Below are 26,032 nucleotides of genomic sequence, written 5' to 3' on the forward strand. Positions count from 1 at the left end.
CATCATTTTTCCATTCTATCCTCATGTCCCTTGATTTCTTTAGTCTTAAGATCTCTCCATCCCAGCCTCGAGTATATACAATGTAGAGCATTCTCAGCTGTCTGGGGGAGAGAATTCCAAAGATTCACAATCCTTTGGGGAAGGAATTTCTCCTGTTTTCAGTTCGAAATAGCTATCCTCTTATCACGAGAACATTTTCCTTACTCCCAGACTCTTCAACTGGTTAAAACATCTTCTCAGGTTGTCAGATACTAAGAATTTTACACGTTTTGATGAGCTGACTTTTATTTCTTCTCAACTTCAGAGAATATAAACTCCCCTCACGGGCCAACCCACTCATTCCAGGAATGAATCTGGTCGATTTGCCTTTTTCCTTTTGTTGAAATCTCTGAACCACTGAAGTTTATTTTTCATATTTTACTGCTACCTGACCTCTTTTATCCATTCACATGTTCTTGGTTTCCCTTATTTGTCCCAAATTTATTACACTTTGCCTCTTTGTGTCATTTGCGGGGACTGGTGTGTTTTTTTTTAAAGGAGTGTGTGGTAGCTGATGAGCTCTAAATACCTTTAGGGCAGATTTATCCTCCCCTCTCCTCATCATCACTCTACTGCTAGTGGTAAGGATGAAAATGGCGCCGGGCCTCGGCTTCCCCTCAGGCCAGGCTTGAGCACGAGCCAGTGTACGGGCAGTGGTAGTAATGTTGGATTTTGAAGTGTTAATGTTAAACAATGTGAATCCAGTTGGTCTATAATGGTTGTCAAGTGTACATTTATGATTGTTTTAATGCAGGTCCGTTAAACTCTGCAACTGGATTGGAGGAAGAGAGATTTGCTCGTTCTCTTAAAATGACCAGTTGAAATGATCTTCGTTTTTTTCTCTCCTTTCCGTTCTTTAAAATGAAAGTGAGGGCAGGGATTATCAATTTACATTAATATGGTGCCTTTAACTTTGGGGTGTGGGATGCAGCATCCATACAAAGATGGGTGATCTTTTAACCAGTGGATGAGCAGTTTGATTTTAAAATTTCATTGAATCCCTACAGTGCAGAAGGAGGTCATTGGGCCCATCGAGTCTGCACCGACCCTCTGAAAGAGCACCCTGCCTAGGCCCACTTCCCTGCCCTACCTCCGTAACCCCACCTAACCCGCACATCTTTGGACACTTAAGGCGCAATTTATCATGGCCAATCCACCTAACCTGCACATCTTTGGACTGTGGGAGGAAACCAGAGCACGCGGAGGAAGCCCGTGTCGGTATGGGGAGAACGTGCAAACCCCACACAGTCACCTGAGGCCGGAATTGAACCCGGGTCCCTGGCGCTGTGAGGCAGTAGTGACAGCCACCATGCCACCTTGATGAAAGTTTTTTTATGCCAGCTGGACCAGCGGTCAGTGTGGTCAGTGAACGCAGACAGGGCTGATGGATGATTTGGTGTGAATTAGGATTTTTAAGTGAACTGATGCCACCTGTTGGACATCTCCAGTTCTTCAGGCTCTTCAGAGGTTTCTCTGTAGAATTTCCTGTGTGTGACATTTTAGATTCATTTCCTTTTCTCCTTCGGCTCTTTTTGAAATGCTGTTTATTCATTGGCTGTCCCTCGGGACTGGAAAATAAGATCAAAAACATTGACTGAATCCCATCTTTCTTCAGATGCTGCCTTGTTGACTACATCCAGCTGTTCTGCTCATGGATTGCCTTGTCTTGTGTTCTTCCCTGTTGTGCTGCTGCTAACTCTTGTCTCTCTTTCAGTGGCAGTGACAGTGTGGAATACAATGACTCCAGCTCCTCGTACTCCTCCCTGGGTGACTTTGTGAGTGAGATGATGAAGTGCGACATCAAAGGGGACACGCCCAGTAAGTATCCAGTCTACATTTGCACTTGGTTCTGAGGGTGAGTCAGTCCTCTGCAACTTGCTGCTTCAGATTGGCAGCCTTGCCATATGCTCTCTCCAAATACTGCACTGCCTACCTCAGATAAAGGAAGCGATACCTTAGTGATGGAATTAGAGGGGAGATGGTGGCGTAGTGGTCAAGTCACTGGACCAGTAATCCAGAGGCCCCGACCAGTGCTCTGGGAACATGGGAATTCAATTTCAATTCAATTAAATATTAAATCTGGAATTCAAAACTAGTCTCAGTGACTGTCAGATTGTCATAAATTCCCACCTGCCTCACTAATGTCCGTTAGGGAAGGAAATTTGCTATCCTTAACTCGTTTGGACTTCATGGGTTTAACTGCCCTCTTGAATGGACGCCTTGCTCAGCTTTGCACGTACTTACACCAGATGGAATGAAGTGGTTCATCAAGGCAGCTCACCGTCTCCTTCTGAAGGGTAATTATTGATGGGCAACAAATGCTGTCTCACCAGCACTACTGGCACATCATGAAAGAATTTTTAAAAAATTATGGACAAAAATTAGCAATAAATTACTTGGGTCAATTATTTACTGTGATAATTATTCATTTGGTTACAAATTAGGAAGGTGATGGTAAGAAAGCTGCTCACCTAAAGTGGGATCTCGTTACGGGATTGTTTCCCATAAACAGCCATGTCAGTACACATGTTAAATGGGTCAAGAAATGATTCGATATGTTCTAATTGTGATGAGAAGGTGGATAAAGGGGAACCTGTAGATGTTGAGTATTTGGATTTCCAAAAGGTATTTGATGAGGTGCCACATATAAGATTACTGCACAAGATAAGAGCTCATGGTGTTGGGTGTGATGTATTAGCATAAATAGAGGGTTGCTAACTAACAAGAAACGGTCTGGATGTATTGGTCATTTTTAAATTGGCAAACTAACTAGTGGTGTGCCACAGGGATCGGTGCTGAGGCCTCAATTATTTACAATCTACATTCGTGACCTGGATTATGGTAGCTATATGTGACAATGATATATACAGAATTATATGAGTAGAAAAGGTTAGGTGGGAAACTAAGTTTAAGAGTTTACAAAGGGATACAAATAGTTTATGTAAGTGGGCAAACATTTGGCCGATGAGGTATAATGTGGGAAAATGTGAGGTTGTCCACTTTGGCAGGAAGAATAGGAAAGCAGAATATTAATTAAATTGAGTGAGACTGAAGGGATCTGGGTGTCCTTGCACATGAATCACAAAAAGTGGACATGCAGGTACATTACGAATGGAATGTTGGTCTTTATTGCAAGGGAAATTAAGTGTAAGCAAGTCTTGCTACAACTGCACCGGGTATCGGTGAGACCACACCAGGAATACTGTGTACAGTTTGGTCTCCTTGAGGGATATATTTGCATTGAAGCAGTTCAGAGAGGATCAGGAGGCTGAAATCCCTGGGTTTGATGGGTTTATCTGAAGAGGAATGGCTAAGCAGGTTGGACCTATAGCCGCAGGAATTTAGAAGGATGATCTTGCTGAAGATACAAGATCCTGAGGGAGTTCAGTACTGCAGATGTTGGGAGAATGTTTCCACTCGTGGGGCAATCTGGAACATGAGGTCACAATAAGGGATTGCCCATTTAAGAAAAAGATGAGAAATATCTGCTGTCAGCTGGGCATGGACCACTGGATTTTTTTGGAGCCAGAAATATTCGTTCAAAGGTGAGATTTGTGTAGTGGAAGTCGAGGCCTATGAGGGAACAGGCAGGAAAATCGAGTAGCTGCCAAGATCAGATCAGCCATGATGGTATTGAATGTGGAACCGGCTCGAGGCGTAGTCTGGTTTACCTCATGTTCTGGAGAAAGAGGTATTTGAAGGATGGTAAAGGTAAAGTCGCCATAGTCCCAGATGACCATAGGCTGCTCTCCCCTATGCAAAGGAGAGCTGATTGGCGGTGATTTAACCTGAGGATCACCACACCTCAGGCATGGGCGAGTTTGAGAAGGCCTGAATAACCTCATGAATGACCTCAGCCGGTATGGGAACTGAACCCGCGCTGCTGGCCTCGCTCTGCATCACAAACCAGCTGTCTAGCCAAGTGAGCTAATGTGGAGAGAAGGCGGTTCGGTAGTATTCCAGGAGATTGGGGTCAGGAGTCAAAACAGAAGCTGCTGGAAACATTCGGGCCAGGCAACATCTGTGGAGAGGGAAAGTTGATGTTTTGAGTTGATGACAGTAAGAAGTCGCACAACACCAGGTTAAAGTCCAACAGGTTTATTTGAAATCACAAACTTTCGGAGCGCAGCTCCTTCATCGGGTGAAGTAGAGGCAGATTCACAATCACAGCGTATATAGGAGAGACAATTGCAAGATAATTACAGATTGGAATGTGGAGAATGGTTGGAATGTGAGTTTTTACAGGAACAAACCGTGTGAGTGGAGTGAGTGATAATCACCGGTAATCGAGGTGTGAATTGTCTCAAGTCAGGACAGTTACGATTCTGCAAACTCGGGCAGTATGGTGGGGGTAACATGTTAATGTGACATGAACCCGAGATCCTGGTTGAGGCACTCCTCATGCGTGCGGAACTTGGCTACCAGTTTCTGCTTGGTGATTCTGCGTTGTCGTATGACTCATCGATCGACAGTTCCGACGCTCCACAGCGAAAAACCTCCTCGTAGGACAAACACGGGACACGACCGACAGAGTACCCTTCGTCGTCCAGTACTTCCCCGGAGCAGAGAAACTACATAATCTTCGGAGCCTTCAACACGTCATCGATAACGATGAACATCTCGCCAAGGCCATCCCCACACCCCCATTACGTGCCTTCTAACAACTGCCTAACCTCAAGCAGACCATTGTTCGCAGTAAACTACCTAGCCTTCAGGAGAACAACGACCACGACACCACACAACACTGCCATGGCAACCTCTGCAAGACATGCTGGATCATCAACATGGACACTATCCATCAGGTACATGGTACATACCCATGCAACCCGGCAAACATTGTCTACTTCATACGCTGCAGGAAAGGATGTACCGAGGCATGGTTACACCAGCGAGACCATGCAAACGCTATGACAATGGATGAATGGACACCCCACAATAATCACCAGGCAGAAGTGTTCTCTTCCAGTTGGGGAACACTTCACCAGTCAAGGACATTCAGCCTCCAATCTTCGGGTAAACATTCTCCAAAGCGGCTTTCAAGAAACACGACAATGCAGAATCGTCAAGCAGAAGCAAAGTTCCGCATGAGGATGGCCACAACTGCGATCTCGGGTTCATGTCATATTACATGTAATTCCCACCATCCTGTCCGAGATTGCAGAATCCTATTAATTGTCCTGACTTGAGACAATTCACACCTCGATTACCGGTGATTATCACTCACTCCACTCTCACTGTTTGTCCCTGTGAAGACTCACATTCCAACCATTCTCCACATTCCAATCTGTAGTTGTCTTGCAATTGTCTCTCCTATATACGCTGTGATTGTAAATCTGCCTCAACTTCACCTGATGAAGGAGCAGCACTCCGAAAGCTTGTGATTTCAAATAAATCTGTTGGACTTTAACCTGCTGTTGTGAGACAAATAACTGTCCCCACCCCAATCCAGGGCCAGCATTTCCACATCTTGGATTGATTAAAGCTCTTTGAGGAAGATTCATATTGAATTCGCAATGTTAACTCTTGTTGCTCTGTAAAATATGCCAGACGTTGTTTAGCACCTTGCATAGAACTATTATGGGCCAAGGTTTAGAGAACACCAAAGTGCATCATGGAGTTCACCTGACCCACAACCTTTAATAGATTTTGGTTACGGGGAGCACAAGGGCCCACTTTATAGATGTGATGCAACAGAGATCTAAAAGTATTTTTAAACAAAAACAATGTTTATTCTATGAATCCAGCTAATATTTTCTAAACACACAGTAAACAATTTATCAACTACCAACCCTGATAACCCCCCAAAAGATACAGTACTCGATAGATAACCCTTAATAACTTTCCAAACAACATCCATAAGTCAAAAATCCTTTTTAACAAAGACAGTAGATTCGCATTCCTTACAGAAACAGGTATTACTTTGAAATTATCAAGTGATCTGGAGGCATTCTTTAGATTGCAGAGAGCGAGATCAGTACACATCTGCTTGGTTTGAATGCAGCTCTCCAACTGAAAGCGAAACTAAACCCAGAGCCGAAACGAGCTTCCAGCTCCACCCACACAATCACATCACGGCAGCCATTTGATAAAGCACACTTTCCTTAAAGGGACATTCACATTGCAGAACATAGAACAGTAGAGCACAGTCCAGGCCCTTTGGACCATGATGTTGTGCCGAACAGTTTTCCTAATCTGAGATCAACCTAACCTGCACCCCTTCAATTTACTGCTGTCCATGTGCCTGTCCAAGAGTCACTTAAATGTCCCTAATGACTCTGACTCCACCACCTCTGCTGGCAGTGCATTCCACACACCCACCACTCTGTGTAAAGAACCGACCTCTGATATCTCCCCTATACCTTTCTCCAATAATCTTAAAATTATGTCCCCTTGTAACAGCCATTTCCACCCTGGGAAAAGCCTCTGGCTATCCACTCTATCCATGCCTCTCATCACCTTGTCCACCTCTATCAAGTCTCCTCTCTTCCTTCTTCGCTCCAGTGAGAAAAGCCCTAGCTGTCTCACCCTTTCTTCATAAGACATGCCCTCCAGTCCAGGCAGCATCCTGGTAAATCTCCTCTGCACCCTCTCCAAAGCATCTACATCCTTCCTAAAACGAGGCGACCAGAACTGGACACACTATTCCAAGTGTGGTCTAACCAAGGTTTATAAAACTGCAGCAAAACCTCGCGTCTCTTAAACTCAATTCCCCTGTTCATGAAAGCCAACACACCCTACGCCTTCTTGACAAACCCTATCAACCTGGGTGGCAACTTTGAGTTGTCTATGTATGTGGACCCCAAGATCCCTCTGTTCCTCCACACTTCCAAGAATCTTGCCTTTAACCGTGTATTCAGCATTCAAATTGGACCTTCCAAAATGAATCCCTTCACATTTATCAAGGTTGAACTCCATCTGCCACTTCTCAGCCCAGCTCTGCATCCTGTCAATGTCCTGTTGTAACCTGCAACAACCCTCAACACTATCTACAACTCTCCCAACCTTCGTGTCATCGGCAAACTTACTAACCCACCCTTCCACTTCCTCATCCAAGTCATTTATAAAAACCACAAAGAGCAGAGGTCCCAGAACAGATCCCTGTGGGACACCACTGGTCATCGACCACCAGTCAGAATACTTTCCATCCACTACCACTCGCTGTCTTCTTTCGGCCAGCCAATTCTGTATCCAGACAGCCAAATTTCCCTGTATCCCATGCCCCCTTACTTTCTGAATGAGCCTAGCATGGGGAACCTTTTCAAATGATATAATACAAAGATAGGTAGAGGGGCAGGTAATATGGAGGAGGTGGGGAGGCTGCAGAAAGATTTAGACAGTTTAGGAGAGTGGTCCAAGAAATGGTTGATGAAATTCAACGTGGGCAAGTGCGAGGTCTTGCACTTTGGAAAAAAGAATAGAGGCATGGACTATTTTCTAAACGGTGACAAAATTCATAATGCTGACGTGCAAAGGGACTTGGGAGTCCTAGTCCAGGATTCTCTAAAGGTAAACTTGCAGGTTGAGTCTGTAATTAAGAAAGCAAATACAATGTTGTCATTTATCTCAAGAGGCTTGGAATATAAAAGCAGGGATGTACTTCTGAAGCTTTATAAAGCATTAATTAGGCCCCATTTAGAATACTGTGAGCAATTTTGGGCCCCACACCTCAGGAAGGACATACTGGCACTGGAGAGGGTCCAGCGGAGATTCACACGGATGATCCCAGGAATGGTAGGCCTAACATACGATGAATGTCTGAGGATCCTGGGATTATATTCATTGGAGTTTAGGAGGTTGAGGGGAGACCTAATAGAAACTTACAAGATAATGAATGGCTTAGATAGGGTGGACGTAGGGAAGTTGTTTCCATTAGCAGGGGAGACTAGCACCCGGGGGCACAGCCTTAGAATAAAAGGGAGTCACTTTAGAACAGAGATGAGGAGAAATTTCTTCAGCCAGAGAGTGGTGGGTCTGTGGAATTCATTGCCACAGAGGGCGGTGGAGGCCGGAACGTTGAGTGTCTTTAAGACAGAAGTTGTTAAATTCTTGATTTCTCGCGGAATTAAGGGCTCTGGAGAGAGAGCGGGTAAATGGAGTTGAAATCAGCCATGATTGAATGGTGGAGTGGACTCGATGGGCCGAATGGCCTTACTTCCGCTCCTATGTCTTATGGTCTTATGGTCTAAATGCCTTACTAAAATCCATATACACCACATCCACTGCCCGTCCTTCATCAATGTGTCTCGTCACATCCTCGAAGAATTCAATGAGGCTTGTGAGGCATGACCTGCCCGTCACAAAGCCATGCTGACTAGCTTTAATCAAACTGTTTTTCTAAATAATAAATCCTATCTCTCAGAATCCTGTCCAGTATTTTGCTCACCACAGACGTAAGACTGATTGGTCTGTAATTCCCAGGGATTTCCCTATTCCCTTTCTTGACCAGCAGAACAACATTTACCTCCCTCCAATCATCGGTACTACTCGAATGGAGAGCGAGGACGCAAAGATCATTGTCAATGGCGTAGCAATCTCCTCCCTCGCTTCCCGTAATAACCTTGGGTGTATCCTGTCTGGCCCAGGGGACTTATCTATCCTGATGCTTTTCAAAATTTCCAGCACATCCTCCTTAATATAAACCTGTTCGAGTCTATTAACCTGGTTCACGCTGTTCTCACAAGCTACAAGATCCCTCTCTCCAGTGAATACTGAAGCAAAATATTCATTTAGGGCCTCCCCTACCTCCTCAGACTTGAGGCACAAGTTCCCTCCACTATCCCTGATTGGCCCTACTCTCACTGATCATCCTCTTATTTCTCACAAGTGTAGAATGCCTTAGGGTTTTCCCTAATCCTTCACGCCAGGGCTTTTCCATGCCCCCTTCTAGCTCTCCTCAGTCCATTTTTGAGTTCCTTCCTGGCTACCTTGTCACCCTCTAGAGCCGTGCCAGATCCTTGCTTCCTCAACCTTACGTAAGCTTCCTTCTTCCTCTTGATTAGAATCTCCACCTCTCTTGACATCCAAGGATTTTTCACCTCCCCATTTCTTCCTCGTCTCAGTGGGGCAAAACTATCCAGCACTCGCAGCAAGTGCTCCTTAAACAACCCCCACATTACTGTTGTGCATTTCCCCAAGAACAACTGTTCCCACTTTATGCTCCTCCGAGACATCTGACACTTGGCCTGGTTTGTTGCCAAGCACCAAATCCAATGTGGCCTCTCCCCTCTAGTCGGCCTATCTACATATTGAGTCAGGAATTCATCCTGCACACACCTGACAAAATCTGCTCCATCCAAACCATTTGCACTAAGGAGTTTCCAGTCAATATTGGGGAAGTTGAAGTCACCCATGACAACAACTGTTATTTCTGCACCTTTCCAAGATCTGCAGCCCAGTCTGTTCCTTCATCTGTCAGCTGCTATTGGGGGGGTGTTTGTAGAAAACTCCCAATAAAGTGACTGCACCTTTCTTGTTTCTGACTTCCACCCATACTGATTCAGTAGACAAACCCTCCTCAACTACCTTTTTTCTGCAGCTGTGATGCACTCCCGAATTAACAGTGCCACTCCCCCTCCTCTTTTACCTCCCTCCCTATTCTTCTTAAAACATCTAACAACCATTCCTGCCCCTGTGAAATCCATGTCTCCATAATGACCACAACATTGTAGTTCCAAGTACTGATCCATGCTCTAAGTTCATCTTCCTTATTCCTGACATTCCGTGCATTGAAACAGACACACTTTAATCCATCCCATTGAGTGCAACTTTGCCCTATCAACTGTCCATCCTTCCTCACAGACTCACATACTATTTCTGCCCGTTCAACAGCTACCCTATCCTCTGATCTGTAGCTCTGGTTCCCACCCCCGTGCCAAACTCGTTTAAACCCTCCCAAATTGCTCTAGCAAACCTCCCACCCAGAATATCGGTGCCCCTCCAGTTTAGGTGCAACCCATCCTTCATGTACAGGTCCCACTTTCCCCAGAAGGTATGCCAATGATCTACATATCTGAAGCCTTCCCTCCTACACCAGCTCTGTAGCCACGTGTTCAGCTGCACTCAGTCTCTGTTCCTTGCCTCACTAGCATGTGGCACTGGTAGCAATCCTGAGATTACTACTCTGCTCGCCCTACTCTTTCGCTTCCAACCTAACTCCCTAAAATCACTTTTTAGATCCTCATCCCTTTTCTTAGCTATGTCGTTGGTGCCAATGTGCACCACAATGTCTGGTGCCTCCCCCTCCCCCTTAAGACTTGATCCAAGACATCCCTGACTCTGGCACCCGAGAGGCAACATATCTTCCGGGAGTCTCGTTCGTGACCACAGAATCTCCTATCCGTTCTCCTAACCATTGAGTCTCCTATCACTATCGCTTTTCTATTCTCCCCCTTCCCTTCTGAGCCACAGAGCTGTTTATATTTCAGATTTCCAGCATCTGCAATATTTTGCTGCTTTTTGGTGGGAGCCTTCCAGAAGTGGAGGGGGTGAGGGCTGATATCTAAATGATGGAGCAACATTTTGTAACCTGTTAGTCGATTGTTTTTCCCATCAGATTCTTTGGCATTTTTCCAATTGGGGGTCTACGATAGAGTGAAGAGTTAATGTGGGATATTACAGGAGACAGCCATGTACATAGTGCCAGTGCTACAATATCATACTGTCATTACAGATCTCGATCCTCCAACCCATGCTGCCCTCGGTGATCCCAGTGAGATAGAATTCCAGGGATTTCAGAAATATCGCGATGACCTGGATGATCAGGGGCTGGACAGTGAAAATTCCCTGGAAAACAATCCTCTTCGATCCAGCTCGAGTACGACAGCCAGCAGTAGTCCCAGCACTGTTATACAAGGCACTAACCACGTACGTCAGCTTTCTGGATACTTTTACTGTTTGATAGTGTTGAATCCTGACCTATATCCTGACCACCTTCAGCGGCCATCTCCACGGCCTTCCTCAGCCCAGCTTCTGTCTTCCGCTGTTCCCATTCCGCTGATCCGCCCGACCCTTCACCTAACCTCCCCTGCACCCCTCGCTCGCCACCCACCCTCCCACCCCTCCCTGCCACCCTCCCTCCCTCTCTGCCACCCTCCCTCCTCTCCCCGCCACCCTCGCTGCCTGCCACCCTCCCTCCCCTCCACTGCACCCTCCTTCCCTGCCCCACCACCCTCCCCCAACCCTCCCCGCCACCCGCCCTCCCCTCCCCCAACCCTCCCTGCCCTCCCCGCCACCCGCCCTCCCCTGCCACCCGCCCTCCCCTCCCCGCCCCCCGCCCTCCCCTGCCACCCGCCCTCCCCTCCCCTCCCCTCGCCTCCCTCGCCCTCGCCTCCCTCGCCCTCGCCTCCCTCGCCCTCGCCTCCCTCGCCCTCGCCTCCCTCGCCCTCGCCTCCCTCGCCCTCGCCTCCCTCGCCCTCGCCTCCCTCGCCCTCGCCTCCCTCGCCCTCGCCTCCCTCGCCCTCGCCTCCCTCGCCCTCGCCTCCCTCGCCCTCGCCTCCCTCGCCCTCGCCTCCCTCGCCCTCGCCTCCCTCGCCCTCGCCTCCCTCGCCCTCGCCTCCCTCGCCCTCGCCTCCCTCGCCCTCGCCTCCCTCGCCCTCGCCTCCCTCGCCCTCGCCGCCCTCGCCCTCGCCTCCCTCGCCCTCGCCGCCCTCGCCCTCGCCGCCCTCGCCTCCCTCGCCCTCGCCTCCCTCGCCCTCCCTCGCCCTCGCCCTCCCTCGCCCTCCCTCGCCCTCGCCTCCCTCGCCCTCGCCTCCCTCGCCCTCGCCTCCCTCGCCCTCGCCTCCCCCGCCCTTGCTCCCCTCACATCCCCTGACCACTCCTCTCCATCATTTCTTTCCTTCCCCCTCTTTTCTTTCCCCCCCCATCACCATTTCCCCTCCTAACCCTTTCTCCTCCACCATCCCTCGCTACCCTCCTTCTCACTCTTGCTGCCAGCAAGTTATCGCAATTGGGGGTGGGGGTACGCAGTTGGCCCTGGGCCCACGTTAGGGGGTGTTGTCTCTGTGACTGCAGTCAGTGACTGACCACCTCTGGTCCAGCAGGAATCCATCGACTCGGCTGAAGCAGAGGACAAGACGCTGACTTTCCACAACCACATTTCAGCCGCATCAATCCAGGCATTTGCCAAAGCTAATCTCGAGCGGCGGGAGAATGATGGACTGTCGGAGGGACTGGTGCGCAACCGTGACTATGACAACCCATACTTCGAGCCTCAGTATGGTTTCCCTGCTGAGGAGGATGAGGAGGAGCAAGGGGAAAGTTACACTCCCAACTTCGCTCACAACATCAATGAGAACCGGTGAGTTCCAGGGGCTGATTCCAACAACCATTAAAACCACAAAATGACTCTGTGGTGAACCACTGTTATTGTTGTTCCACTGTTACTTACAGCGCTGAATATAGTCTCTGTTACTGTTTGTTCCATTGTTACTCACTGTGATATATTGTTGTTCTGCCGTGACTCCGCCCCACTGGGTGTTGTATATAGTTGACTGATCTGTAGCCTTGTCTCCAGTCTGAGTTCAGCAGCAGACAGGCTACATCTTAGAGTATTAAAACCATTACTTTGTTTCCTACAACTTGCCTCGTGTGTAATTGATGGTGCATCAATTTAATACTCTAAGATAGTACGATGGATAAGTCACTCAAGCCTGAGCGATTGGACCTGGACCCAGAGGCAGCTGACGCCACCGCAATCTTCCAGTATTGGCTCAGCTGTTTCGGGGCCTACCTCGACTCTTCCACTGACGCCGTCTCAGGGGAGCTCAAGTTTCGGGTCCTCAATGCCCAGGTGAGCCACCGAATATTTACCCTTATCAGAGACGCGGCCACGTACGACGAGGCGATTACACTCCTCAAAGGGCAGTACGTGAGGGCGGTAAACAAGGTGTACGCGGGAGAATCTTTGGCTGAGTTCCTGCGTGACTTGTGGGTACTCGCCCGGAATTGTAGCTGCCAGGCAGTAATGGCAGTTCAACATACCGAGCTCCTGATCCGGAACACCTATGCGGCCGGCGTTAGGTCTGACTACATCCGTCAGCGCCTGCTCTTGTGGGGTACCCTCGACCTAAACGACACGGTGCGGCTCACAAACTCCCTGGAACTGGCCTTCCAGAATATGGATGCTTTCACGCCCGACCACTCGGCATCCTCGTGGGCGTCCTGGGCGCAGCCATCACCTGATCCGGGGGTGTCACAAGCCCGCCAACTCCGGGGCACCGTCCTGCTACTTCTGCGGCCAGGGTCAGCACTCCAGACAACGCTGCCCAGCTTGTAACGTGACTTGCAGTGAGTGCGGTAAGAAGGGGCACTTTGCAAAAGTCTGCCAGGCCCGGCCAAAAACGTCCAAATACCGCCGTGTGGTATCTTGCCTGTCGGGACCTCCCCCTTCTAACGCATCATCCGCCTCGTGCGGCCCGTGGAGTCCGCCATCTTGTTCGCCATCACCGATGCGACCCGACTCGTGGGGGCCGCCATCTTGGCCGCCATGTTCTACGCGACCCGCCACATGCGACTCATGGGGGACGCCACCTTCGACGCCACCCGCTACCACCGACCAGACCAGCCACCTTCCGCAGCTCGCCTCCGTCACCCTCAACCAGTCCCGGCCCCGTCATCTCAAGAACTCAATGATGACCGTCCGGATCAACGTGCACGGGACGACCTGCTTATTCGACTCCGTGAGCACGGACAGCTTCGTCCATCCGGATACAGTAAGGCGCTGCTCTCTCCGAATTTTTCCTGCGTCCCAGACAATCTCCCTGGCTTCCGGATCTCACACTGTTGAGGTCCGGGGGTACTGTGTCGCAGCTCTTGCGATACGTGACGTAGAGTGCATTAACTTTAAACTCTACGTCCTCCCCTATCTCTGCGCTCCCCTTTTATTAGGCCTAGACTTCCAATGCCATCTCTGAAGCCTGACCTGAGGGGGCAGGGTGGACGATCAACCGGTACACGCAGCTCGATGCGTACCCCCTCCCCCGCATATCTGACATGGTCAACCAGATTGCGCAGTACCGAGTATTCTCCACGGGTGACTTGAAGTCCGCGTACCACCAGCTCCCTATCCGCCCGGAGAACCACCAAGACACTGTCTTCGAAGCAGATGGCCGCCTCTACCACATCCTCAGGGTCCCCTTCGGCGTCACCAATGGGGTCTCGGTCTTCCAACGGGAGATGGACCGAATGATTGACCAATACGGGCTGCGGGCCACGCTCCCGTATCTGGATAATGTCACCATCTGCAGCCATGACCAGCAGGACCATGACGCTCACCTCCAGCATTTCCTTCACACTGCCAAGCTCCTTAATCTTGCGTATAATAAGGAGAAGTGCGTTTTCCGCATGACCCGCCTAGCCATCCTTGGCTACTTTGTGGAAAATGGAGTCCTAGGGCCCGATCCCGACCATATGCGCCCCCTCCTGGAACGTCCCCTCCCTCACTGCCCCAAGGCCCTGAAGAGATGCCTGGGGTTCTTCTCGTACTATGCCCAGTGGGTCCCCAACTATGCGGACAAGGCCCGTCCACTCATCAAATCCACCCTTTTTCCCCTGTCGGCTGAGGCCCGGCTAGCCTTCAACCACAAGGCCACGATGCACGCTGTGGACGAGTCCATCCTGTTCTAGGTGGAATGCGATGTGTCGGACTTTGCTCTGGCCGCTACCCTCAACCGGGCGGGCAGTCCCGTGGCTTTCTTCTCTCGTACCTCCATGTCTCCGAAATTCGACACTCCTCCGTCAAAAACGAAGCCCAATCCATTGTGCGACATTGGAGGCATTACCTGGCCCGCAGGCGATTCACTCTCCTCACTGACCAATGGTCGGTTGCCTTCATGTTTAACAATACACAGCGGGCAAGATCAAGAATGACAAGATTCTAAGGTGGAGGATCAAACTCTCCACCTACAATTATGACACCTTGTATCGGCCCGGGAAGCTCAATGAGCCCCCGGACGCCCTGTCCCGCGGTACATGTGCCAGCGCACAAGTAGACTGATTTCGGGCCCTCCACAATGACCTCTGTCACCCGGGGGTCACCCGGGGGTCACCCGTTTTTTCCATTTTATCAAGGCTCGCAACCTGCCTAACTCCATCGAGGAGGTCCGGACTGTGACCAGGGACTGCCAGGTCTGCGCGGAATGCAAACCGCACTTCTATCAGCCGGATAGAACACACCTTGCAAATGCCTCCCACCCCTTTGATCGCCTCAGCATCGACTTCAAAGGGCCCCCCCACCCTCCACCGACTGTAACGTGTACTTCCTCAACATCGTTGATGAGTACTGACGTTTTCCCTTCGCCATCCCATGCCCTGACATGACCTCGGCCACTGTCATCAAGGCCCCGCACAGCCTCTTCACCTTGTTCGGTTTCCCCACCTACATCCACAGTGATCGGAGCTCCTCATTCATGAGTGATGAGTTGCGTCAGTTCCTGCTCAGCAAGGGCATCACCTCGAGCAGGACGACCAGCTACAACCCCCGGGGAAACGGACAGGTGGAGAGGGAGAACGCGATGGTCTGGAAGGCCGTCCTCCTGGCCCTACGGTCTAGAGGTCTCCCAGTCTCCCGCTGGCAGGAGGTCCTTCCCGATGCGCTCCACTCCATCCGGTCGCTTCTGTGTACTGCCACCAACGAGACCCCTCACGGACGGGTGTTTGTCTTCCCCAGGAAGTCAACCTCAGGCGTCTCGCTCACGTCCTGGCTGACAGCCACAGGGCCCGTCCTCCGGAAGCATGTGAGGAATCACAAAACCGATCCCCTGTTCGAGCGGGTTATGCTTCTCCACGCTAACCCACAATATGCCTACGTGGCACATCAGGACGGGCGGCAGGACACAGTCTCCCTCTGGGACCTGGCACCCGCTGGTTCCCCACCCGCCCCTCCACCATCTACCTCCATTACCATTGCCCCCGCGCCTACACCGCCTCCCTCTCTGTCGACGCTTCTGGAAGAAGAGGACGACACGCTCCCAGAGTCGCAGGTTTCAACACCAGTGCCCACACCACAGCCAGGACTGAGGAGATCCCAGCGGACGGTTAAAGCTCCTGATAGACTTACTCTATAAATTTGCTTCACCCCCGTTGGACTTCTTAAAAAAACTGGGGGTGAATGTGGTGAATCACTGTTATTGTTGTTCCACTGTTACTTACAGCACTGTATATAGTCTCTGTTACTGTTTGTTCCATTGTTACTCACTGTGATATATTGTTGTTCTGCCGTGACTCCGCCCCACTGGGTGTTGTATATAGTTGACTGAGTCTGGGTTCAGCAGCAGATAGGCTACATCTTAGAGTATTAAAACTATTACTTTGTTTCCTACAACTTACCTCGTGCGATGCATCAATCTCCAAGCTGGGACACGGTGTGTCTGGGTGAGGGTGCTGTGTGTCTGGGTAAGGGTGCTGTGTGTCTGGGCGAGGGTGCTGTGTGTCTGGGTCAGAGTGCTGTGTGTCTGGGTAAGGGTGCTGTGTGTCTGGGCGAGGGTGCTGTGTGTCTGGGCGAGGGTGCTGTGTGTCTGGGCGAGGGTGCTGTGTGTCTGGGCGAGGGTGCTGTGTGTCTGGGCGAGGGTGCTGTGTGTCTGGGCGAGGGTGCTGTGTGTCTGGGCGAGGGTGCTGTGTGTCTGGGCGAGGGTGCTGTGTGTCTGGGCGAGGGTGCTGTGTGTCTGGGCGAGGGTGCTGTGTGTCTGGGCGAGGGTGCTGTGTGTCTGGGCGAGGTGCTGTGTGTCTGGGCGAGGGTGCTGTGTGTCTGGGTCAGGGTGCTGTGTGTCTGGGTCAGGGTGCTGTGTGTCTGGGTGAGGGTGCTGTGTGTCTGGGCGAGGGTGCTGTGTGTCTGGGCGAGGGTGCTGTGTGTCTGGGCGAGGGTGCTGTGTGTCTGGGTGAGGGTGCTGTGTGTCTGGGTGAGGCTCGGTTAGGGTGCTGTGTGTCTGGGTCAGAGTGCTGTGTGTCTGGGTAAGGGTGCTGTGTGTCTGGGTGCGGTTCGGCGAGGGTGCTGTGTGTCTGGGCGAGGCTCGGTTAGGGTGCTGTGTGTCTGGGTGAGGGTGCTGTCTGTCTGGGTTTGAGGGCGCAGTGTCTGGGTGAGGGTGCTGTGTCACTGGGTTAGGGTGCTGTGTGTCTGGGCGAGGGTGCTGTGTGTCTGGGTTAGGGTGCTGTGTGTCTGGGCGAGGGTGCGGTGTGCCTGGGCGAGGGTGCGGTGTGCCTGGGCGAGGGTGCTGTGTGTCTGGGTAAGGGTGCTGTGTGTCTGGGCGAGGGTGCTGTGTGTCTGGGCGAGGGTGCGGTGTGCCTGGGCGAGGGTGCTGTGTGTCTGGGTTAGGGTGCTGTGTGTCTGGGCGAGGGTGCGGTGTGCCTGGGCGAGGGTGCTGTGTGTCTGGGTTAGGGTGCTGTGTGTCTGGGTTAGGGTGCTGTGTGTCTGGGCGAGGGTGCTGTGTGTCTGGGCGAGGGTGCTGTGTGTCTGGGTAAGGGTGCTGTGTGTCTGGGTCAGGGTGCGGTGTGCCTGGGTCAGGGTGCGGTGTGCCTGGGTGAGGGTGCTGTGTGTCTGGGCGAGGGTGCTGTGTGTCTGGGCGAGGGTGCTGTGTGTCTGGGTGAGGGTGCTGTGCGTCTGGGTGAGGGTGCTGTGCGTCTGGGTGAGGGTGCTGTGTGTCTGGGTGAGGGTGCTGTGTGTCTGGGTGAGGGTGCTGTGTACCTAGGCGAGGGTGCGTTGTGTCTGGGCGAGGGTGCTGTGTGTCTGGGTGAGGGTGCTGTGTGTCTGGGTGAGGGTGCTGTGTGTCTGGGCGAGGGTGCTGTGTGTCTGGGCGAGGGTGCTGTGTGTCTGGGCGAGGGTGCTGTGTGTCTGGGTGAGGGTGCTGTGTGTCTGGGTGAGGGTGCTGTGTGTCTGGGTAAGGGTGCTGTGTGTCTGGGTGAGGGTGCTGTGTGTCTGGGTTAGGTGCTGTGTGTCTGGGTGAGGGTGCTGTGTGTCTGGGTGAGGGTGCTGTGTGTCTGGGTGAAGGTGCTGTGTGTCTGGGTCAGGGTGCTGTGTGTCTGGGTCAGGGTGCTGTGTGTCTGGGTGAGGGTGCAGTGTGTCTGGGTGAGGGTGCTGTGTGTCTGGGCGAGGGTGCTGTGTGTCTGGGCGAGGGTGCTGTGTGTCTGGGTAAGGCTGCTGTGTGTCTGGGCGAGGGTGCTGTGTGTCTGGGCGAGGGTGCTGTGTGTCTGGGCGAGGGTGCTGTGTGTCTGGGTCAGGGTGCTGTGTGTCTGGGTGAGGGTGCTGTGTGTCTGGGTGAGGGTGCTGTGTGTCTGGGTTAGGGTGCTGTGTGTCGGGGCGAGGGTGCTGTGTGTCTGGGCGAGGGTGCTGTGTGTCTGGGCTAGGGTGCTGTGTGTCTGGGCGAGGGTGCTGTGTGTCTGGGCGAGGGTGCTGTGTGTCTGGGCGAGGGTGCTGTGTGTCTGGGCGAGGGTGCTGTGTGTCTGGGCGAGGGTGCTGTGTGTCTGGGCGAGGGTGCTGTGTGTCTGGGCGAGGGTGCTGTGTGTCTGTGCGAGGGTGCTGTGTGTCTGGGTGAGGGCGCATTGTCTGGGTGAGGGTGCTGTGTGTCTGGGTTAGGGTGCTGTGTGTTGGGTGAGGGTGCTGTGTGTCTGGGTGAGGGTGCTGTGTGTCTGGGTGAGGGTGCTGTGTGTCTGGGTGAGGGTGCTGTGTGTCTGGGTGAGGGTGCTGTGTGTCTGGGTGAGGGTGCTGTGTGTCTGGGTTAGGGTGCTGTGTGTCTGGGTTAGGGTGCTGTGTGTCTGGGTTAGGGTGCTGTGTGTCTGGGTTAGGGTGAAGTGTGTCTGGGTTAGGGTGCTGTGTGTCTGCGCGAGGGTGCTGTGTGTCTGGGTTAGGGTGCTGTGTGTCTGGGTTAGGGTGCTGTGTGTCTGGGTGAGGCTCGGTTAGGGTGCTGTGTGTCTGGGCGAGGGTGCTGTGTGTCTGGGCGAGGGTGCTGTGTGTCTGGGCGAGGGTGCTGTGTGTCTGGGCGAGGGTGCTGTGTGTCTGGGCGAGGGTGCTGTGTGTCTGGGCGAGGGTGCTGTGTGTCTGGGCGAGGGTGCTGTGTGTCTGGGCGAGGGTGCTGTGTGTCTGGGCGAGGGTGCTGTGTGTCTGGGCGAGGGTGCTGTGTGTCTGGGCGAGGGTGCTGTGTGTCTGGGCGCGGGTGCTGTGTGTCTGGGCGAGGGTGCTGTGTGTCTGGACGAGGGTGCTGTGTGTCTGGGCGAGGGTGCTGTGTGTCTGGGCGAGGGTGCTGTGTGTCTGGGCGAGGGTGCTGTGTGTCTGGGTTAGGGTGCTGTGTGTCTGGGTGAGGGTGCTGTGTGTCTGGATCAGGGTGCTGTGTGTCTGGGCGAGGGTGCTGTGTGTCTGGGTCAGGGTGCAGTGTGTCTGGGTGAGGGTGCTGTGTGTCTGGGTGAGGGTGCTGTGTGTCTGGGTGAGGGTGCTGTGTGTCTGGGCGAGGGTGCTGTGTGTCTGGGTCAAGGTGCTGTGTGTCTGGGCGAGGGTGCTGTGTGTCTGGGTTAGGGTGCTGTGTGTCTGGGTGAGGGTGCTGTGTGTCTGGGTTAGGGTGCTGTGTGTCTGGGCGAGGGTGCTGTGTGTCTGGGTTAGGGTGCTGTGAATCTGGTGAGGGTGCTGTGTGTCTGGGTGAGGGTGCTGTGTGTCTGGGCGAGGGTGCTGTGTGTCTGGGCGAGGGTGCTGTGTGTCTGGGCGAGGGTGCTGTGTGTCTGGGTTAGGGTGCTGTGTGTCTGGGTGAGGGTGCTGTGTGTCTGGGCGAGGGTGCTGTGTGTCTGGGTAAGGCTGCTGTGTGTGTGGGTTAGGGTGCTGTGTGTCTGGGCGAGGGTGCCGTGTGTCTGGGTGAGGGTGCTGTGTGTCTGGGTGAGGCTCGGTTAGGGTTCTGTGTGTCTGGGTGAGGGTGCTGTGTGTCTGGGTGAGGGTGCTGTGTGTCTGGGTGAGGGTGCTGTGTGTCTGGGTGAGGGTGCTGTGTGTCTAGGTGAGGGTGCTGTGTGTCTGGGTGAGGGTGCTGTGTGTCTGGGTGCGGTTCGGCGAGGGTGCTGTGTGTCTGGGCGAGGCTCGGTTAGGGTGCTGTGTGTCTGGGTGAGGGTGCTGTCTGTCTGGGTTTGAGGGCGCAGTGTCTGGGTGAGGGTGCTATGTCTCTGGGTTAGGGTGCTGTGTGTCTGGGCGAGGGTGCTGTGTGTCTGGGCGAGGGTGCTGTGCGTCTGGGCGAGGGTGCTGTGTGACTGGGTTAGGGTGCTGTGTGTCTGGGCGAGTGTGCTGTGTGTCCGGGTGAGGGTGCGGTGTGCCTGGGTGAGGGTGCTGTGTGTCCGGGTGAGGGTGCGGTGTGCCTGGGTGAGGGTGCTGTGTGTCTGGGTTAGGGTGCTGTGTGTCTGGGCGAGGGTGCTGTGTGTCTGGGCGATGGTGCGGTGTGCCTGGGCGAGGGTGCTGTTTGTCTGGGTTAGGGTGCTGTGTGTCTGGGCGAGGGTGCTGTGTGTCTGGGCGAGGGTGCTGTGTGTCTGGGTCAGGGTGCGGTGTGCCTGGGTGAGGGTGCTGTTTGTCTGGGCGAGGGTGCTGTGTGTCTGGGCGAGGGTGCTGTGTGTCTGGGTGAGGGTGCTGTGTGTCTGGGTGAGGGTGCTGTGTGTCTGTGTGAGGGTGCTGTGTGTCTGGGCGAGGGTGCTGTGTGTCTGGACGAGGGTGCTGTGTGTCTGGGCGAGGGTGCTGTGTGTCTGGGCGAGGGTGCTGTGTGTCTGGGCGAGGGTGCTGTGTGTCTGGGCGAGGGTGCTGTGTGTCTGGTTGAGGGTGCTGTGTGTCTGGGCGAGGGTGCTGTGTGTCTGGGTTAGGGTGCAGTGTGTCTGGGTGAGGGTGCAGTGTGTCTGGGCGAGGGTGCTGTGTGTCTGGGTGAGGGTGCTGTGTGTGTGGGTCAGGGTGCTGTGTGTCTGTGTGAGGGTGCTGTGTGTCGGGGCGCGGGTGCTGTGTGTCTGGGGGAGGGTGCTGTGTGTGTGGGTCAGGGTGCTGTGTGTCTGGGTCAGGGTGCTGTGTGTCTGGGTGAGGGTGCAGTGTGTCTGGGTGAGGGTGCTGTGTGTCTGGGTGAGGGTGCTGTGTCTCTGGGTTAGGGTGCTGTGTCTCTGGGTTAGGGTGCTGTGTGTCTGGGTGAGGGTGCTGTGTGTCTGGGTCAGGGTGCAGTGTGTCTGGGTGAGGGTGCTGTGTGTCTGGGCGAGGGTGCTGTGTGTCTGGGCGAGGGTGCTGTGTGTCTGGGCGAGGGTGCTGTGTGTCTGGGTAAGGCTGCTGTGTGTGTGGGTGAGGGGCTGTGTGTCTGGGCGAGGGTGCTGTGTCTCTGGGCGAGGGTGCGGTGTGTCTGGGTGAGGGTGCTGTGTGTCTGGGTGAGGGTGCTGTGTGTCTGGGCGAGGGTGCTGTGTGTCTGGGCGAGGGTGCTGTGTCTGGGCGAGGGTGCTGTGTGTCTGGGCGAGGGTGCTGTGTGTCTGGGCGAGGGTGCTGTGTGACTGGGCGAGGGTGCTGTGTGTCTGGGCGAGGGTGCTGTGCGTCTGGGCGCGGGTGCTGTGTGTCTGGGCGAGGGTGCTGTGTGTCTGGACGAGGGTGCTGTGTGTCTGGGCGAGGGTGCTGTGTGTCTGGGCGAGGGTGCTGTGTGTCTGGGTTAGGGTGCTGTGTGTCTGGGTTAGGGTGCTGTGTGTCTGGGTGAGGGTGCTGTGTGTCTGGATCAGGGTGCTGTGTGTCTGGGCGAGGGTGCTGTGTGTCTGGGTCAGGGTGCAGTGTGTCTGGGTGAGGGTGCTGTGTGTCTGGGTGAGGGTGCTGTGTGTCTGGATCAGGGTGCTGTGTGTCTGGATCAGGGTGCTGTGTGTCTGGGCGAGGGTGCTGTGTGTCTGGATCAGGGTGCTGTGTGTCTGGGTGAGGGTGCTGTGTGTCTGGGTGAGGGTGCTGTGTGTCTGGGCGAGGGTGCTGTGTGTCTGGGCGAGGGTGCTGTGTGTCTGGGTTAGGGTGCTGTGTGTCTGGGTGAGGGTGCTGTGTGTCTGGGTTAGGGTGCTGTGTGTCTGGGCGAGGGTGCTGTGTGTCTGGGTTAGGGTGCTGTGAATCTGGTGAGGGTGCTGTGTGTCTGGGTGAGGGTGCTGTGTGTCTGGGTGAGGGTGCTGTGTGTCTGGGTGAGGGTGCTGTGTGTCTGGGCGAGGGTGCTGTGTGTCTGGGCGAGGGTGCTGTGTGTCTGGGCGAGGGTGCTGTGTGTCTGGGTTAGGGTGCTGTGTGTCTGGGTGAGGGTGCTGTGTGTCTGGGCGAGGGTGGTTTGTGTCTGGGTTAGGGTGCTGTGAATCTGGTGAGGGTGCTGTGTGTCTGGGTGAGGGTGCTGTGTGTCTGGGTGAGGGTGCTGTGTGTCTGGGTAAGGCTGCTGTGTGTGTGGGTTAGGGTGCTGTGTGTCTGGGCGAGGGTGCCGTGTGTCTGGGCGAGGGTGCCGTGTGTCTGGGCGAGGGTGCTGTGTGTCTGGGCGAGGGTGCTGTGTGTCTGGGTGAGGGTGCCGTGTGTCTGGGCGAGGGTGCCGTGTGTCTAGGTGAGGGTGCTGTGTGTCTGGGTGAGGCTCGGTTAGGGTGCTGTGTGTCTGGGTCAGGGTGCTGTGTGTCTGGGTGAGGGTGCTGTGTGTCTGGGTGAGGGTGCTGTGTGTCTGGGTGAGGGTGCTGTGTGTCTAGGTGAGGGTGCTGTGTGTCTGGGTGAGGGTTCTGTGTGTCTGGGTGCGGTTCGGCGAGGGTGCTGTGTGTCTGGGCGAGGCTCGGTTAGGGTGCTGTGTGTCTGGGTGAGGGTGCTGTCTGTCTGGGTTTGAGGGTGCAGTGTCTGGGTGAGGGTGCTGTGTCTCTGGGTTAGGGTGCTGTGTGTCTGGGCGAGGGTGCTGTGTGTCTGGGCGAGGGTGCTGTGTGTCTGGGCGAGGGTGCTGTGTGTCTGGGCGAGGGTGCTGTGTCTGGGCGAGGGTGCTGTGTGTCTGGGTTAGGGTGCTGTGTGTCTGGGCGAGGGTGCTGTGTGTCCGGGTGAGGGTGCGGTGTGCCTGCGCGAGGGTGCTGTGTGTCTGGGTTAGGGTGCTGTGTGTCTGGGCGAGGGTGCTGTGTGTCTGGGCGAGGGTGCTGTGTGTCTGGGCGAGGGTGCTGTGTGTCTGGGCGAGGGTGCTGTGTGTCTGGGCGAGGGTGCTGTGTGTCTGGGCGAGGGTGCTGTGTGTCTGGGCGAGGGTGCTGTGTGTCTGGGCGAGGGTGCTGTGTGTCTGGGCGAGGGTGCTGTGTGTCTGGGCGAGGGTGCTGTGTGTCTGGGCGAGGGTGCTGTGTGTCTGGGCGAGGGTGCTGTGTGTCTGGTTGAGGGTGCTGTGTGTCTGGGCGAGGGTGCAGTGTGTCTGGGTTAGGGTGCAGTGTGTCTGGGTGAGGGTGCAGTGTGTCTGGGCGAGGGTGCTGTGTGTCTGGGCGAGGGTGCTGTGTGTCTGGGCGAGGGTGCTGTGTGTCTGGGTGAGGGTGCTGTGTGTGTGGGTCAGGGTGCTGTGTGTCTGTGTGAGGGTGCTGTGTGTCTGGGCGCGGGTGCTGTGTGTCTGGGCGAGGGTGCTGTGTGTGTGGGTCAGGGTGCTGTGTGTCTGGGTCAGGGTGCTGTGTGTCTGGGTGAGGGTGCTGTGTCTCTGGGTTAGGGTGCTGTGTCTCTGGGTTAGGGTGCTGTGTCTCTGGGTTAGGGTGCTGTGTGTCTGGGTGAGGGTGCTGTGTGTCTGGGTCAGGGTGCAGTGTGTCTGGGTGAGGGTGCTGTGTGTCTGGGCGAGGGTGCTGTGTGTCTGGGTGAGGGTGCTGTGTGTCTGGGTAAGGCTGCTGTGTGTGTGGATCAGGGTGCTGTGTGTCTGGGTGAGGGTGCTGTGTGTCTGGGTTAGGGTGCTATGTGTCTGGGCGAGGGTGCTGTGTCTCTGGGTGAGGGTGCTGTGTGTCTGGGTCAGGGTGCTGTGTGTCTGGGTGAGGGTGCTGTGTGTCTGGGCGAGGGTGCTGTGTGTCTGGGTGAGGGTGCTGTGTGTCTGGGTGAGGGTGCTGTGTATCTGGGTGAGGGTGCTGTGTGTCTGGGTTAGGGTGCTATGTGTCTGGGCGAGGGTGCAGTGTGTCTGGGCGAGGGTGAAGTGTGTCTGGTTCAGGGTGCGGTGTGCCTGGGTGAGGGTGCTGTGTGTCTGGGTTAGGGTGCTGTGTGTCTGGGCGAGGGTGCTGTGTGTCTGGGCGAGGGTGCTGTGTGTCTGGGCGAGGGTGCTGTGTGTCTGGGCGAGGGTGCTGTGTGTCTGGGCGAGGGTGCTGTGTGTCTGGACGAGGGTGCTGTGTGTCTGGGCGAGGGTGCTGTGTGTCTGGGCGAGGGTGCTGTGTGTCTGGGCGAGGGTGCTGTGTGTCTGGACGAGGGTGCTGTGTGTCTGGGCGAGGGTGCTGTGTGTCTGGGCGAGGGTGCTGTGTGTCTGGGTGAGGGTGCTGTGTGTCTGGGCGAGGGTGCTGTGTGTCTGGGCGAGGGTGCTGTGTGTCTGGGCGAGGGTGCTGTGTGTCTGGGCGAGGGTGCTGTGTGTCTGGACGAGGGTGCTGTGTGCCTGGGCGAGGGTGCTGTGTGTCTGGGCGAGGGTGCTGTGTGTCTGGGCGAGGGTGCTGTGTGTCTGGGCGAGGGTGCTGTGTGTCTGGGCGAGGGTGCTGTGTGTCTGGGTGAGGGTGCTGTGTGTCTGGGCGAGGGTGCTGTGTGTCTGGGCGAGGGTGCTGTGTGCCTGGGCGAGGGTGCTGTGTGTCTGGGCGAGGGTGCTGTGTGTCTGGGCGAGGGTGCTGTGTGTCTGGGCGAGGGTGCTGTGTGTCTGGGTGAGGGCGCATTGTCTGGGTGAGGGTGCTGTGTGTCTGGGTTAGGGTGCTGTGTGTTGGGTGAGGGTGCTGTGTGTCTGGGTGAGGGTGCTGTGTGTCTGGGTGAGGGTGCTGTGTGTCTGGGTGAGGGTGCTGTGTGTCTGGGTGAGGGTGCTGTGTGTCTGGGTGAGGGTGCTGTGTGTCTGGGTTAGGGTGCTGTGTGTCTGGGTTAGGGTGAAGTGTGTCTGGGTTAGGGTGAAGTGTGTCTGGGTTAGGGTGCTGTGTGTCTGCGCGAGGGTGCTGTGTGTCTGGGTTAGGGTGCTGTGTGTCTGGGTTAGGGTGCTGTGTGTCTGGGTGAGGCTCGGTTAGGGTGCTGTGTGTCTGGGTGAGGCTCGGTTAGGGTGCTGTGTGTCTGGGCGAGGGTGCTGTATGTCTGGGCGAGGGTGCTGTGTGTCTGGGCGAGGGTGCTGTGTGTCTGGGCGAGTGTGCTGTGTGTCTGGGCGAGGGTGCTGTGTGTCTGGACGAGGGTGCTGTGTGTCTGGGCCAGGGTGCTGTGTGTCTGGGCGAGGGTGCTGTGTGTCTGGGCGAGGGTGCTGTGTGTCTGGGCGAGGGTGCTGTGTGTCTGGGCGAGGGTGCTGTGTGTCTGGGCGAGGGTGCTGTGTGTCTGGGCGAGGGTGCTGTGTGTCTGGGCGAGGGTGCTGTGTGTCTGGACGAGGGTGCTGTGTGTCTGGGCGAGGGTGCTGTGTGTCTGGGCGAGGGTGCTGTGTGTCTGGGTTAGGGTGCTGTGTGTCTGGGTGAGGGTGCTGTGTGTCTGGATCAGGGTGCTGTGTGTCTGGGTCAGGGTGCAGTGTGTCTGGGTGAGGGTGCTGTGTGTCTGGGTGAGGGTGCTGTGTGTCTGGGTGAGGGTGCTGTGTGTCTGGGCGAGGGTGCTGTGTGTCTGGGTCAAGGTGCTGTGTGTCTGGGTGAGGGTGCTGTGTGTCTGGGCGAGGGTGCTGTGTGTCTGGGTTAGGGTGCTGTGTGTCTGGGTGAGGGTGCTGTGTGTCTGGGTGAGGGTGCTGTGTGTCTGGGTTAGGGTGCTGTGTGTCTGGGCGAGGGTGCTGTGTGTCTGGGTTAGGGTGCTGTGAATCTGGTGAGGGTGCTGTGTGTCTGGGTGAGGGTGCTGTGTGTCTGGGCGAGGGTGCTGTGTGTCTGGGCGAGGGTGCTGTGTGTCTGGGCGAGGGTG

The 26,032-nt window shown here is 54.9% G+C and overlaps 1 protein-coding gene across 15 annotated transcripts in view; it reads left to right on the forward strand.

Moving 5' to 3' along the window:
- The window catches only part of madd (MAP-kinase activating death domain), a 439,970-nt gene that overhangs the window by 216,580 nt on the left and 197,358 nt on the right, over positions 1-26,032 (forward strand). For all 15 annotated transcript variants that reach the window (XM_072518747.1, XM_072518746.1, XM_072518754.1 and 12 more), the window contains 3 exons: positions 1,754-1,857; positions 10,709-10,902; positions 12,078-12,334. In XM_072518747.1, the coding sequence (XP_072374848.1) occupies positions 1,754-1,857; positions 10,709-10,902; positions 12,078-12,334 (555 nt within the window). The remainder of the gene's footprint in view (positions 1-1,753; positions 1,858-10,708; positions 10,903-12,077; positions 12,335-26,032) is intronic.

This window comes from Scyliorhinus torazame, chromosome 10, assembly GCF_047496885.1.
Source record: "Scyliorhinus torazame isolate Kashiwa2021f chromosome 10, sScyTor2.1, whole genome shotgun sequence".
NCBI classification, from domain to species: Eukaryota; Metazoa; Chordata; class Chondrichthyes; order Carcharhiniformes; family Scyliorhinidae; genus Scyliorhinus; species Scyliorhinus torazame.